General features: G+C 32.1%; 1 protein-coding gene across 3 annotated transcripts in view; it reads right to left on the bottom strand.

Annotated features, from left to right (window-relative positions):
• The window catches only part of LOC114325900 (phosphatidylinositol 4-phosphate 3-kinase C2 domain-containing subunit alpha), a 285,129-nt gene that overhangs the window by 72,712 nt on the left and 195,753 nt on the right, over window positions 1–16,664 (bottom strand). For all 3 annotated transcript variants that reach the window (XM_028274045.2, XM_028274047.2, XM_028274046.2), the window contains exons 19-20: window positions 14,362–14,517; window positions 8,443–8,593 (exon numbers count right to left, since the gene is read on the bottom strand). In XM_028274045.2, the coding sequence (XP_028129846.1) occupies window positions 8,443–8,593; window positions 14,362–14,517 (307 nt within the window). The remainder of the gene's footprint in view (window positions 1–8,442; window positions 8,594–14,361; window positions 14,518–16,664) is intronic.

Raw genomic sequence — 16,664 nt, 5'->3', positions numbered from 1 at the left:
AAGGTAGTGGAAAATTACAAAACACAAAACGTTTTCGGTCTAAACTGACCATCATCAGTGTGCACAAGTATTTGGAACTAGCCACTTCATTACGTGTAAAAACCTCTAAATTACATTATTGGTAAATTTAACATTATAAAGTAAATTCATCAATAATGTAATTCAGAGATTTTTACAACTAATGAAGTGACTAGTTTCAAATACTTGTACACCGGACGTTGACACTGATAATGGTCAATTTAGGCCGAAAACGTTTTGTTTTGTAATTTTCCACTCCCTTGTGAATAAATTTTAAAGAATGTTTAATAAATTTATGTATACCTACAAACAGCAGAAGTGTTTACTTCATGTCCTTTAATAATTAATAAATCTTTTATGTATCTAAATAATTTCAAACGATCTAAAAAGCGCGCGAACACTTGTTACGTCACATAATTATATTCATACATAATAGATCTGTATTTCTGTGTCTGATCGACTTAAAGAAAGCATTTGACAGACAGATATAATATCCAACTTCTGTGTAATAGAAAAGTTTCCCTAAATATCATAAAAACTATTGAAAATATCAGAGAAAGAGAAGGGAAGTCATTGGAAGAAATTGTAACGTAGATTGTATAAACGAATGGATACTAAATAAAAAGAAAGAACGGAATAACCACAAAAGAAGAATGGGAAAAACCCCTGTGGTCAAAATAGCAAGAGATAAATCACCAATCGGCAGAAGAAGTATCGGATGATGACAGCGCAAAATATGGAGTGACAACCTTCCATCTTTGATTCCGTTTTTTCTTTTTTGTTTTAACGGAATCCGCCAATGAATAAGCAGAATTTCTTATAAAGAAGAATTTTTTTATTATTAGAACATTCATATCAATTATGCATTTTTATCGAGGAATAATGCGATTTATCTTGGTTTCTTACAAACGTAATAAGAACGTTATCTTTTTTTATCGTAGAGTGCCGGTGTAGGCAAATACAATTTTTAATTTTATTTCATTGATAGCCACTCACTTCCGTACTTTTTCTAATAAACAAAAACCGCTAAAGACTTGAGTATGGATATCAGTTTTGTCTGTGGTGGTTCACTACACGTTTCTACCAAAATCTTCTCTAGAAGTATGCATATACATCGTAGTTGTTGAGGCGACTCCACTATTTGTGACTTGGTAAGTTTTTTCGCCTATATATGATATTTAATGATTTAGTATCTATTATCACTCTTTATTAGACTATTTTGTTGTACCGCTCTCTATCGATGCACCACTCATATAGTTTTTTCAAGTTTCAATTTTGTATCCCCTCATAGTATCTTTGTTTTTTTCTATATTTTAGTGGGTTTGTACTTTTTTATATGTATTTTATCAGAATTTTTGCGTGGAATATACCCGTAGGTAATTTGAAAAGGAATATTTTGTTCTTAACTTATCGTGGTTTTGTTATGGCTTTTTTATCGTACATTTGAATCTTTTTTATATCCATTTTGTATTTTATGTATTCTCATATTTGTACTTGTACTAGTCATTATTTTCTTTGCATATATTTCGTATTTAATATATTCTTTGTATATATTATGTATTTAATTCGTGCGTGGGCGGCCGTAGCTCAGCGGAAAGTTACTGGCTTCATAAGTCAGAGGGCACGAGTTCGAATCTCGACACTAATAACGACATTTTTATTTCTAAAAATGATATGAACCGTTCACCGTGCTTCACACGTTACGTTAAGCCGTCGACCCTGGGTTAGTGTACATCCCCCTGAGTTAGTGTACATCGACACTAATTGCTTGAAACACGGTTAAGATGCAATTGCGGGCCGGACCAATCCAACATGATCTCCCCGGCAAAAATGCCATACGATATTATTATTATAATTCGTGTTTTCTTCTATTTTTAAAAGATTTTTTTTTCATTGGAAGATGCATGTTTTATTAAGACTCTGAAACTCCTTTCTTGTGGCATGCCTAATTTAAGTACAGTAAAACCTGTCAATAACGGCCACTAAAAATAAAAGAACTATTAGCCGTTATCGAAAGGTGGGCGCATCAGTAATAAAACGCTAGAATATTTTGAAAATATTGCCAACTGAGAAATAATGTCCAAATGACCCACCCTCCCCTACCAATCCACTGGAGCTGTACAAGGTGGTACAAAGTTCGAGAATAGCCAATTGGCTCCAGTACCACCCGTTTATAACAGACGGACTCCCAAAAATTCTATATTATCTTGATCTTGTAATTATTATTTATTATAGACTTTCATAAACATTTTATTTTTTCTTAAACAAATTGGTTCTATAAATATTGTATAAAACAATATTCTCAAATGTTTGCGAGTGATCTAGCAATGCGCAAGTTTTTGAAGTTATACTTCTTTACGGGCGTAATGACGGTGAAATTTTATATGGGAAAACCTAGCGACCGGGCGCATGCGCATTATAACTTTGTTCTGATTGGATGTTCAAATGACATGACAAAAATTATCCAATATGGCAGCTGTGGCACAGCTGTGGGACTGTGCATGGTTTGGTTATAATATATGCTTGTTGCGTTTTAAAATTTGTAGGAAGAGAAACAACAAACAAAAAGTTAGTTAATGGTTATACTGCCTTTTTAAATAGTTTTCATATTATATTTTTGGACTTATTTACATAGAAGAGATGATTGTTGCATGCCAATGTGAAAGCTCATCAAACTGTGCCTAGTATGAGTGCCGCAGATCTCGCTTATTCAAAGCTAAAGAATCTTTCACTGGTAAGTGTTTTATAAATAGTTGATCAAATTTTGTTATGATATTTGAACATAGCCACTTTGCACGACGCAAGTGATTGCGAAATTTATTAGTCGTTATACGGGCTCCGATACCTACCTTGAACCTACCAAAATACATAAGTAGTATGTCATCATCATCATCGGTGACCGCTGACAGCCCATGGAGGGCCATGGTCGCCCGTTGGGGTTTCTAGGCTCTAAAGTTTTACATGGTGTGGAGGCCAGCCACACGCACAACTCCTCAAAAGTTCTAAACGATATTTTTTTTTTTTTTTTTTTTTGAGGAGGTCTTTTTGGCGTTATGTGTGTTTTGCTTGTTTGACTATAGCTGCCCATGCTTTTCTTTCCTTTGCTTGTTTTTCCCATTCTCGTATTCCTAGGTCTTTCAAATCCTGGTTAATACCATCAATCCATCTCTTTCTAGGCCTACCTCTCGGTCTCTTCCCATTTAATTCTTTTCTAAGTACTTTTTTTGTATTTCTCTTATCATCCATCCTTTCTACGTGTCCTAACCAACTTAGTCGTTTACTTCGTATTTCTTTTGTGATAGTCGGTCTGTTAAACACTCTATTTATTTCGTGGTTCATTCTTATACGCCATTCTCCATTCTCCTGTATAGGTCCATATATTTTCCTTAAGATTTTTCTTTCCCATCTAAGAAGTTGTTCCTCTTGTTCACTAGTCAAGGTCCATGTTTCTGATGCATACATTACTACAGGTCTCATTATTGTTGTGTATATTTTTACTTTTGAGTTAATAGATAGTGATTTTGACTTTATGATATTTTGTAGGCTGTAGAAGCATTTGTTTCCAAGAGAAATTCTTGCTGTTACCTCATCACTGTTTTTATTTCCTTCTGTTATTGTTGATCCTAAATATTTGAAACGGTCCACTCTTTCAAATATTTGCCCGCTCAGAGATATGTTGCTTTTCGTATGTACTTTTTCCCGAGTTGTTATCATGTACTTTGTCTTTGAGACATTAACTTCTAGACCCATAGTCTGTGCCGCTTCTTTAAAATATGTATAAATTTTTTCTAGGTCTTTTAATGTCCAGCTGATTATGTCTATATCATCTGCGTAGGCAACGACCTGATTGAGCTTTGTAAATATTGTACCATCCCTATCTATAGGAGTTTTCCTGATTACTTGTTCCAACGCAAGGTTAAAAAGTGTTGTTGACAGTGCATCCCCTTGTGTTAGACCTTCATTAATGTTAAACTCATCGGACAGTTGATTTTGGATCCTTACTTTTGCTTTGGTGTTGGTTAGGCATAGTTTTACTAATCTGATTAGTTTTTTTGGTACATTTAACTTTTGCATTGCGCTATATAATTCCTTTCTAATTATTGAGTCATACGCTTGTTTGAAATCTACAAATAGATGATGTAGTTCGGTATTCCGCTCGTAGAATTTTTCCAGCGTTTGCCTTACTGTAAATATTTGGTCTATAGTTGACCTGCCTTTCCTGAATCCTCCTTGATAATCCCCTGTTGTTTGTTCCATTATATTATTTAGTCTTCCTTCCAATATTTTACTAAATATTTTGTATCCAACATTTAGTAGTGATATTCCCCGGTGATTATTGCAATCTAGCTTATCTCCCTTCTTATGTATAGGGCATATCACTGCAATTTTCCATTGTTCCGGCATTATTTCTGTGGTCCATATTTCTAGTATTAAGTTTGATATTTCACTCTGTATTCTATGTCCTCCATATTTTAACATTTCTACAGTTATTGTGTCGCATCCTGGGGCTTTGTTATTTTTCATTTTTTTTATTACCTCTTTTATTTCTGCTTCTGTTGGTGCATATTGGTCTATTTCAGTCTCTCCTACTAATCTTGGCTCTTCTATTTCGTAACGTTGATTTTGTTTATTCAACAGTTCATTAAAATGTTCTCTCCACCGTTTTAGCACTCCTTTTTCGTCTGCTATTAAGACCCCATTTTTGTCTTTGCATAATTTTGTTCTTGGTTGGAAACCTTTTTTTTCAAGATTTATTTCCTTATAAAATAGTTTTATTTCACGTTTTTGTTCATGTTCTTCTAGCCTTTCAATCTTATCTTTATTGTGTTTCCTCTTTTTAAATCTTAGATGTTTTTTTAATTGTCGTCTTCTTGTAGTATATTCCTCTTTGGTTTCTTCCGTACTGTTGTTCAGCATTTTAAGCCTAGCTTGGTTTTTTTGTTCCATTAGTCTCTGGCAGTCTTTGTCATACCATATTTTTTGGCTAGGTTCTTTGCTTTCCCCCACTACTTCTTTTGCAGCTGCTATCACTGCTTCTTTTAAGACATTCCATTTATCTTCGATATTTCTGACCTGATTTTCATTTACTTGATCATATTGTTCAATTATGTTCTCTATTTTCGTTTCATATCTTGCTCTCTTTTCTTCATTAGAGGCCAATATATCTGAAGCGTATTTGATCTTTTTTTCACCTTTCTCTGTTTCTTTGGCGGTAATTTTTTGTTTATATTTAATTAGCACAAGGTGGTGATCGGAGCTGCTGTTTGCCCCTCTATGACTTCTCACATCTGAAATGTCTGAAGCATGTCTTGCGTCTATTAAGACGTGGTCGATCTGGTTTCTTGTTTTCATGTCGGGAGAAACCCATGTTTCTTTGTGGATATTTTTATGTGGAAATTTTGTACTGCTTATCACCATTTTTTTGTCTGTTGCAAAATCTATGATTCTTTGCCCGTTGTCATTACTTATTTCGTGCAGGCTATGTGCACCTATTGTTCCCTGATATAATTCCTCTCTTCCTATTTTTGCGTTTAAATCTCCTAAAAGTATTTTAACGCTATAATTGTTTATATTTGACACTTCTTGGTCTAATCTGGCATAAAAATTTTCTTTTTCTTCTGCTTCTTTGTCCTCTGTAGGTGCGTGCACATTAATGAAATTAATATCAAAGAACTTGCCTTTCATTTTCAGAATAGCTATCCTTTCATTTATATTAGTAAAGCTTTTTACCGCATGTTTGTATCTTTCACTTATTATGAAGCCCATCCCACCTTGTCCACCTCTTGAATTACCATGACATATTAGATATTTTCCATATTCCCAGATATCTTCGGTCTTCCATCTCATTTCCTGCAACGCTAAAATATCTATTTTGTAGGTTTTTATTTGTTCAATAAGGTTTTGTAGTTCTCCTATTTCTCCCAATGTTCTTATATTCCAAGTTCCAATTAAAACTTTTCCCTTTTTCTTATTTTTCTTTTTCCTGTTGTACTTATTCACCTTTTTGTTTGTTTTATCCTGTTTTCTAGTCTCTTCCGTACATTCAATCTCTATGTCGCCATCGTGGCCACTTTTTATTTCAGCCTTACTTGTTGAATTTTGATTTTTTGCCTTAATTTGACTAGAGCTGGGAAAATCCCCCGATGTGCCCCCAGCGGTCACCCGATGATGACGCTCCTGTCCAATACTCTTTGCTCTATTATTGCCCTGACTTTCCCTAACATTACAAGTATGAGGAGTTATATCTTGGTTTATTATTGCAGTTTGCTCGTTTTTCTGACCTACCTTTACAATTCTGTTATCTTTACCCCTATTCTTAAAATTAAAGTCTACATCACTATTAAAAACAAAATCAAAATTATCAAATGTTCTCATAAAAAAATCATCATTTTTCTTATTGTACCTATAACTATTACTATTTTCACCCTCAATGCGGACGCCGTCGCCATAATAATGATTAACCACCTTAACATTACTGTTACTACTATTAAGTACGCTGCAGGCGTCCGCACCGACAGTGAGTATTTCTTTCTCTCTTCGGTTTTCGGTAGTGTCTTCTTCCATTGCTGTTTTCGTCCTATTTTCTTTTTTCTTTGACTCCGTCCAACTTGCTTTAGTTACTTGTTTTTTGAGTACGCTGTTTTCGTTATTTTCGTTGATCTTTCTGTAGTAGAGCCCATTGATAACTCTTCCTCGGAGAGGGATCTATCACCATATTTTCTAGCTCCATTCTTCTTCTGATCTTCTATAACTATAGCTTCATTCTCTTGCGATAGGGTTTGCAATTGACTCAAAGTGAATAATTCGCCATTTAGGAGCAATTTGTTATAACGAATGCCTGCATTTTGACCTTTCTCTCTTGCTTCTTTTTGATATTTGCGAAGTTCATTTCTTTGAATTTGTATGTGTTTTGGATAGTCTTCATTTATGAATATGTCTGTACCTTTTAATTTCTTTGTTTCTTTAAGGACCTCGTTTTTTTGCTCCAATTTTTGAATTCTATGAGGATCGGTCTTTTCTTATTAACAGTTTTGATACCAAGTCTTCGTATCTCTATAATGTCCTGATCTGTATTTAGTTCTACTTGCAATTTTCTTGATATTTCTGAAATCTTATGCTTGATTTGCGTTTCGTCTTCATTTTCGATCTCTTCTATTCCTTGGATGATCAGATTCTTTTTTCTTACTTCTCTTTCTAATACTTCTACCCTTCTTTCTTGAATTTGCAATATTGTTTGAAGTTCTTGATTCTTTTCTTTTAACTCTGTATTTTCTTCTGTTAGTTCTGCCAATTCTTTAGTGATTGTGTCGATTTTGTCTTCCATTCTCATGTTTTGTTTTTCCAGTAGGTCTAACTTTAATAGTTTTTCAAGGATCGCATCAATTTTCTGTTCCATATTTTTACTACGGTGGATTTTAGTGTATGGTCACCTTTATTATAGCAGACCGTAATTACTGTTTTAAACAAAAACGTTACTTACAATGCAAAAAGTTAATGTATTAAAATTGGTTATACTGAAAACTTTTACTTTAATTTTAAGGAATAATTTACTAATTTTGAACTTTTCCTTTTATTAGAAGAATAGAATGATATTTTTGAAATCTTTCTTCTCAAACTCTTCTTTGCATCTATTGGTATATGGTAGACAGTTCTTCAGTTTAAATAAAAAGTGTACATACCCAAATTCACAATTTTTCTAAGAGAGCACTTTCAAACCAACTTGCTTGTAACAGGCGGCCACACACACCCCCTAAGTAGTATGTAATACTTTTATTTACATAATTTGATTACCATCAAAATTTCTATCAATATTCACCTAATATATTGTCTTCTTACTCTATGTTTTGTTGTATTTTTTCAATTCTAAATCATTTCAATTCAAAATCAAAATAATTTGATTTACATAAGTTAAAAATGTCAAAAGGTTAATCTGTTTAGTTAGACGATCTTCGCACATAATGACAAGCTGTCTCTGTGGCGAAGTTTTAATGCGGGTGAATCCCAATACAACGCAAATACCAGCCGCGTGGTAAGTTGGTTCGAATCCCAATAGAAACTTTTATTTTTTTATTTTTTTTTATACATTTTATGATTGTAAGTATATTTATTATATAATTTTATTTTCAGAAAATACGTATTTAGTTAAAAATTTTTCCGACAATTAATGTTCAGAAATCATTTGTGGCATTTTTAATGTGTTTTTTGGCACTGTTTTAATAAAAATGTTTGAGAAGTAGTAAGTATAAATTAATTTAATATTTAAATAAAATATAAATAAAAAGTATATTAATTTCGTTTATAATCATATAATCATATAATAGAAGTATAACTTCTTACGTGCGTACAAAGTACACACACATTCTTTTTTTTTATTTACAACTTGTCTAGTTAAGTAATATAATATTACAATTAAAATTAAATTACCTTTTAAAATTTCCAAACATTTGGGCGTCTCCCAAAAATTTACCAAAATCAATGTGGAATAAATGTCCAGAAGTTTTCAACATAATGTTGTCATTATGTCTATCACATATACCCAAAATATATGTAATCACGCAGTATCCAGCACAAGAAGCTAAAAATATACACAATATCATTACTAAGAGAAGAAAAATTGTTAGTTTATTATATAACACTTACTTATAATACAGAACATAACTGTTTTTATTATTCTCATTATTTTATTAAGACATATTGCCAATTTTCTATTTTTTTTTGTTCTTTCCCCTTAACCCGCAATTAAATAATGTAGTTAGCTTCAAGCAAGAAATAGGTTTATGACTTAGCGTAGTAAAAAAAACAATTAAAAAAAAGAAAAAAAAAACAAATTAAAAATATAATAAAAAAAATATATACAAAAAAAATAGATATATGTATACAAAAAAATATTTACATCCAAAACAATGTATTTATTTAGATAGTGGTATGTTAGTTTATTATGTACATATATTTAGAGTTAGAAATACAGAAAAAATTCCTCTGATTGAAAAAAAAAATGTTTGTTTTTAAAATAAAATGTCTGGCTAATTGGCTCAGCCAAGCCCATCAAATTCACAAAAAAAAAGCAAGAACTATCATTACTATTCATAGATACTTTATCCAAAAAGTCTCTGGAGGGTTCCCATATCTGTAGGGTCAGATTTCTGAACGAGACTTCTTTGGAAAGATCTCTAAGGTTGAGATGAGCCATTATTTTGGAATTATTTCCGTTCTATACACACAATTGAACAGGTCCACCACAACAGATATACAGTGCTAGTCAAAAGTCCGTACCCCCTTCTTATCTTTTGAACGGTTATACCTATAATAGTGAAATTTGGAGGGAGGAAATAAACAGACGTAAGCTTCTTAACTAGTCATGACAGGCGACGTAATAGTGACAGATGACGTTACAGAGCCACTGTGACCGATAATTTTAAATGGGATCTTATAGCAAGTGATACCTCGTTTGAAAGGTATTCAAAATACCTATTCAGGCATGCTAATTTTTTGGTTTTAAGTTGATTTTGATTTTGGTGAATAAATTAAATAAATATAATATTGTAGTTTCGCATTTAATTAATAAAAATTCAAAGGTCCGCCTATGGTTTTTTGTCAAAAAAGTTGACGTTTTTCAATTCTCTAGTAGTTTTACGTCAACGTCAAGCTTTTTGACAAGTTATCATGGGCGGAATTTTGAATATTTATTAATTAAATGCGAAACTACAATTTTATATTTATTTCATTTATTCATCAAAATTAGCTTAAACTCAAACAAAATTTAGTATGACTGAATAGGTATTTTCAATACTTTCATCACTTGCCATAAGGTCCCATTTAAAATTATCTGTCACAGTGGCGCTGTAAAGTCATCTGTCACTATTACGTCACCTGTCATGACTAGTTAAGAAGCTTACGTCCGTCTATTTCCTCCCTCCAAATTTCACTATTCCGCAATTCCTTGATCACTGAAGAGCTGAGATATGTAATTATTCCGTATATAAGTTTTTTGTTTGAATCCAAGATCGGCAAATTCCTTACTTTTCTTGTGAACGAAAAGATGGTCGTATTTTCTATCTAGTTCCTTAATTTCATTACAATTTTGGTAGTTCGCCATTGTATGGTGTAGAATACAAGATTTTTCTTGTAATCTACACCATTCTTGTGTTTATATTTCTACGTTCATCCATCTGTCAGAATCTCCCGAGGAATCCATTTTTGTTTTTTTCTGGTGATAATTCCTATCTAAAATTTAGATTTGAGTGTTTGCTACTATTTCTTTAATACTTGACCACTGCATATGTGGATCTTCCTTTATTATTATACTTCCTTCTTGTGTGAAATCCTGGATTTTTTTATTAATTAGCCAAATTGTAATTTGAGCAGTATATGGTTCTTGTATTTTTAAATATCAATTTTGGTGTAATTAGGTAGTCGTCGTTTATTTTCTTACATTCATGTTCATGACCACAGAGTTGTGGTCGGATGCAACATCGCCACCTGGGTGAATATTTTTTGATTTTAACCCATTTCTAACGGTTAGAAGTAATAAAAAATACTGCTTTAAGACTATGTTTGGGAGCAATGTGCTCTATCTATTCCCTGTGAACCTTTGCGTGTGGAAGCTCTAGAACCTCCCTTAGAAATCTGGAGACAATTTTTATCTGAAAAGTTTATTCTAAAATCCTATATAAAAGATCCAATATTAAGTAAGAAAATTTCTGCACTAAACTACTTCGATTTAACAATAAAATATTGGTCTAAAAAAAACCTCCCCACCTCATGTTCAGCATTTCGTAATACTTGCAATATTAGCAAAATTATTAAAAATTCACCTCAATTGGATTTCTTTCAGGCTTTAGAAACATCAATAATAATAATTCCCTCATATTCTGAACTTCACACACTTAGCACAACTACCCTTAATGATTATACTGCAAAATACCCTAATCACCTGCAAATTATATCCCGATGCTTCAAAACAAAGTGATGGTGTGGGCTGTGTCTTTTATATACCATCACTAGATGTTAAAGAAAAATTTAAACTTAATTCCGATACATCAATATTTTCAGCAGAAACCATAGCTATCATAAAAGCATGCCAATACGCAGAAAATAAAAATCTCAAACAAATAAACATATTATCCGACTCATTATCAGTTTTAAAAAGTTTCTCTAGTCAACTAGACGAAAATTCTGTTAACGTAAATCCCTACATCAAAGAATTAAAAATACTATTTCTAACTACTATGCAGTGTAATATAGTATTCACGTGGATAAAAGCTCATATTGGCCTTGAAAATAATGAAAAATCAGATCAGTTGGCAAAAGACAGCATTTTCAGTGGCGAGGAAACATTGAATGATATTGGACTTCAAGAATGTATAACCATAAGTAAAACCAGACTACATGATAACTGGAAACTTCAATGGAATCAGTACTGTATAAATTGTCCGACAAGGTATACTCTTTTACATCCGAAAATCCCGACAGTTTATTGGCATAAAAATTTAGATTTTTCAAGACACGATATTGTTACTATCTCTCGACTAAAATTTGGCCATGCCTGTTATCCCGCACATCTGTATAAAATCAATGTAATACAGTCGGATTTGTGCGAAAATTGCAATACAATAAGTGAGTTGGATATATTTTTTGCATGTGACACAAAGAAATCTATTGAATATGCAGCTATTGCAAGAAAACGTTTATCCCCCATATAATCTGATGAACTTACTAGCTTTGAACAAACCGTCAATCTTTAGGATTCTTCTAGATTCTAGATTACGTTAAGTCGTGTAAATTGAAACTTTAGATCATAAAATTAGTCGTGTAAATCAATAATACCCCGCAGTGGCGGCCGGTCAGGGTCGGCAGTGACGACCTACACATTTATAGATATAGATTTTTTAAATATTTGTATCTGTGAAATAAAAAAAAATCTATCAGATAATACAGACTAAATTTTATTCATGGTTTTTAAAAGAATTTGATCAATCCGAGCGTTAAGTGATCCCTGAGCATAACAGACTTCTCAAAAAATGAATGATCCGAGCCATTTATCTGACTTTTCGGCTAGCCGTCCCTAACATCCGTAGCTTGACAATTTACACGTAAAATTCAACGACATAACAAGTCGATGAACAAGCGAGCATTACTTTTCTCCCTGGGCAATAGCAGATACGGCATGGCAGGTTAAGGGACAAGTACGGCACATTTCGGTCTGCCGGTCGGTGTTTCATTTGGAAGCATGCATCGGTAGAAATTGTCAAAAATAATCACGCCGTTTTACGTCGTTTAATTTATATTGTATTTTTTTTTAAGTTGTCAGGAATTATCATTTAGTGGACATGATGGATCGAAGCATTTGTTAAAAATCAAAGTAATTATAGAGAATTAATAAAATGTTTTAGAAATACCTATTTATTTTCCGATTCGAAGTGTATTCGTAATACAGAATGAACTAATACATATAATCAAATAGTTAAATTTTGAATAACGTTGTTGAATCTGAGATTTAGAAAACCATTTGCTTTTCACTGAAAGTAGATGAAACTTCTGATTATCATGTCATTCACAATTATCAATTATTTTGTTCGATACGCGTTACGTGGTAATATTTATGAGAGGTTTTTAGGTTTTAGAGATGTGAGTAAAAGCAATAAGGCAGAATATATTTTTGGTGTTTTAAAGAACAGATTCAAATTTTTTGATACCAAAAATAAATTGGTAGGGCAAACTGGGGCAACCTTATGACGGCGTTGCTGTGATGAGTGGTGAATTGAATAGTCTCCAGGCAAAAGTTAAAACTATTGCATCACAAGCTTTATTTACTCACTATTATGCGCATATAACGAATTTAGTTTTACATGATACGTGTAAAAAAATAAAGAATATCGTCTTTTCTTGCCAGTTTAGCTCACCTAAACGGATTACTGCTTTAGAACAAATTTGTTTCGAAAAAAAAAAGCGAACAGTTTGTCAGACGCGATGAAATTTTAAATCTCGGTTAGTTTTATCTAAGCAGATTATCTCTTATAGTTTTAGTATCTGTAGCAGATTTTCGTGAACAGCTTTTGGAAGTTTTTGATTTTATTATCGAAGGCGATGATTTTGAAAGTGGCGATACCTCGATCCGTGAAGCAATCGGTTTGAGAACTTTATTAAATACTAATGACTCTTTCAATATTTTTTTAAATATTTTTAAGACAGAGTTTGCCCAAGATATTTCTTGTTGTTCAAAATCAGTCAACTGACATTATTTATTCTAAAAATAGAATACGAAAGCTGGTGCAAAATCTCAGAGATTTTCGTAATGATAGTAGTTTCCAATATATACGCAGTGACGTTTTGGATTCGCTTGATATTTCCGAACCACCCCAAAAAAGACAACGACATGATACATATCTCGAAAAACGAGTAAGTATATTTTGAAATTTTGGATACCTACTATTATATGCAAACAGATAAAAGCAAAAAACAACAAAATCTCCTATGATGAATTAAGCCTTTTAGTTTGATGGTATACCTATATGAGGAGACAAAAAAACCTTGCCGACCCTGTCTCCAAGGCCACGAGCCGCCACTCGGCCGACAGTTTATTGGCATAAAAATTTAGATTTTTCAAGACACGATATTGTTACTATCTCTCGACTAAAATTTGGCCATGCCTGTTATCCCGCACATCTGTATAAAATCAATGTAATACAGTCGGATTTGTGCGAAAATTGCAATACAATAAGTGAGTTGGATCATATATTTTTTGCATGTGACACAAAGAAATCTATTGAATATGCAGCTATTGCAAGAAAACGTTTATCCCCCATATAATCTGATGAACTTACTAGCTTTGAACAAACCGTCAATCTTTAGGATTCTTCTAGATTCTAGATTATGTTAAGTCGTGTAAATTGAAACTTTAGATCATAAAATTAGTCGTGTAAATTAATAATACCCCGTATCCCTACTTAGTCTGTGGTTAGTCACCCTGAACGACATGGGTGCGAAAAGTTTTTATTTCCCTTCCCTACCCTTGATTGTTCGATTGGATTTGATTTTAAGAAGTATTGCTGGCTAAATGGACGCAGTTCCCAAAGGCCAAAAAAAAAGAAAAAAAAAAAGAAGTAGAACCCATTTCTAAGCTTCTTACGTACAAGAATGTAATTAATTTAATTTCGAATTATGTATTTGATCTTCCTTGTGCTTTCAAATTTTCTCTTTGGCAGCTTGAATAAGATGTTGCTCATTACCATTTGTTGGTAGTTTACATTACATTAAATATCGGCATCTTGGTGCAGTCCTAGTTATTGTATAGGTGCAATCACCTATATGATAATGTTAGGAATAATAAAGTTAAATCCTTACCAGTGAAATTTTGAATCGCTCTAGCGTATTCCAGTTCAGATGGATTATGTTTGGCTAGCCACTCCGCGATTGGTTTATCTTTAAAAGATCCCGTCAGTCCGTGTTCCACTTGAATTTTTCTTAAAGTTTCAGCTTTAGTCACCATTTCTATCATACCTGAAACAAAATGATTACCCTTTTTTAACAAATAGAGCGAAACACTTTTAACAACTTTTAACACTTAACAACTTTTAAAGACAGGTAAACTGGTAAAAATAAAAAAGTAGATTTACTAAACAAAAATATTTAAAAAAAACTAAGTTTTCAATCTAATAGCACATAAAACAACAACAAAAATATTACTCTACATCCCACCAGACTGAAAACAATGGGAACCTTCGCTGGTTACACCTCCGAGGCTTCTAAAATTTGCAAGCCATAACGGATGCTGAGACTAAAGAAGATGAGAGAATTTTACAATTTATAATTCACGTCCCATCTGCTCAGCGCGGTAAAGTTCCAACGAGAATGGTTCCCTTCATACTCCCATCAGAGTAAACATGTAAATAAAAAATGAATAATCATTTTCAATTTCGTTGCAACACGAAACTACAACCGCATTATATTCTAGTTCAAACAGAGAGTGCAGCAAGCACCTCTATCGGTTTCGAAACTTTTCGAATTATGATTAATTATTTAGTGGGAAATAAGCCACAATTAAATTGAAAAAATAATTTTATTAATGTTTCGAAGCCCAAATCGGGTTTCGTTGTCAAAATACAAAATACTGTTAAAATAAACAAAAATGTTATTGCTAAGTAAAAAAATTCTTCTAATAATTTATTTAATCTGACTAATTCATATTGGCAATTCAGACGTATATTATACATTTTAAAGTAGAAGACTTTAAAATGATATCGCCAATATTTATGAGTTGCGTAATTTTGTCCTCATATTGTATTTTATTCATTATTACAGTTGCATTGCCTTTATCCGTTGGTAGGATTGTTATGGAGTCATCATTTCTTAAAATTACAGATCTAATTACAAATGGACCTTATACCAAATTAACGAAGGATTCAACGAAGACACTGGAAAACAAAATATATAGAACTTTATTCAAATTTAAAAATGATCTAACATACTATCAAAGAAAATTAATGACACCTCACTACAGTAAGACACCACATTTTTATGGAGTACCAAAAATTCATAAAGCGAACATACCACTTAGACCCATTTGTAGTACCATCAATTCTCCTTGTAGTGAACTATCAAAATTTTTATTAAACATTATAAAACCATTTGCTAATAATGATGACACATTTATAAAAAATACAAAACATTTTTTAAACAAATTATCAACTATTGAATTTAATCCAAATAATATTTTAGTAAGTTTTGACATAAACAGTTTATTTACAAATGTGCCATGGATAAAACTTTAAACATAATCAAAACGAAATTAGAGAATGATAATACATTGAAAACTAGGACAAGACTAAATGTATCAGCTATAATGGAGTTATTGACATTATGTACTAATAATACCTATTTTCAACTAAATAATGAGTTCTATAAACAAAATTTTGGTCTAGCAATGGGCTCTTCTTTATCTCCATTATTGGCTAATATATTTATGGAGGATTTCGAAACTAATATCATTTCTAAACAAAATTTAAAACCCACAGTATGGTGGAGATATGTAGATGATGTGTTTTCAATATGGCCTCATAGATCAGAATTGTTGGATACATTCCTGGATATTATAAACGATCAAGAAGAGACAATAAAATTTACAAAGGAAAAGGAATACAATAACACTTTACCTTTCCTCGATGTTTTAGTCTCAAAGAAGGATACTGGATATGAGACTCAAGTGTATAGAAAACCAACACACACCAACAGATATCTCAATTACAAATCAAATCACAACATCAACGTTAAAAAGGAATCATTAAACCCTTATATGATAGAGCCAAATTTACTTGTTCTAACGAAAATTCATTTTTAGAAGAAAAACAATTGTTAACATCTGTTTTATTAAAAAATGATTATCCTTTATCGTTTATAAATAAGGAATTGTCAAGATTGGATCGAATGGAACAGAACAACTTAGAACGGGATCCTACAACATTCACAAGAAATAATACGAGGAAAATATCAATACCATATATAAAAGGACTATCCGAGAAACTTAAAACAATAGGAAATAAATTCAACATTTCAACAACATTCAAAACAACAAACACATTGAGATCTATTATATCTAAAACTAAACCTAACAATGAACAAGAAAGAAGAAATAATTGCATTTATAAAAT

Source organism: Diabrotica virgifera, chromosome 6 (assembly GCF_917563875.1).
Source record: "Diabrotica virgifera virgifera chromosome 6, PGI_DIABVI_V3a".
Lineage (NCBI taxonomy): Eukaryota > Metazoa > Arthropoda > Insecta > Coleoptera > Chrysomelidae > Diabrotica > Diabrotica virgifera.
This window is presented reverse-complemented; position numbering and strand designations above follow the sequence as displayed.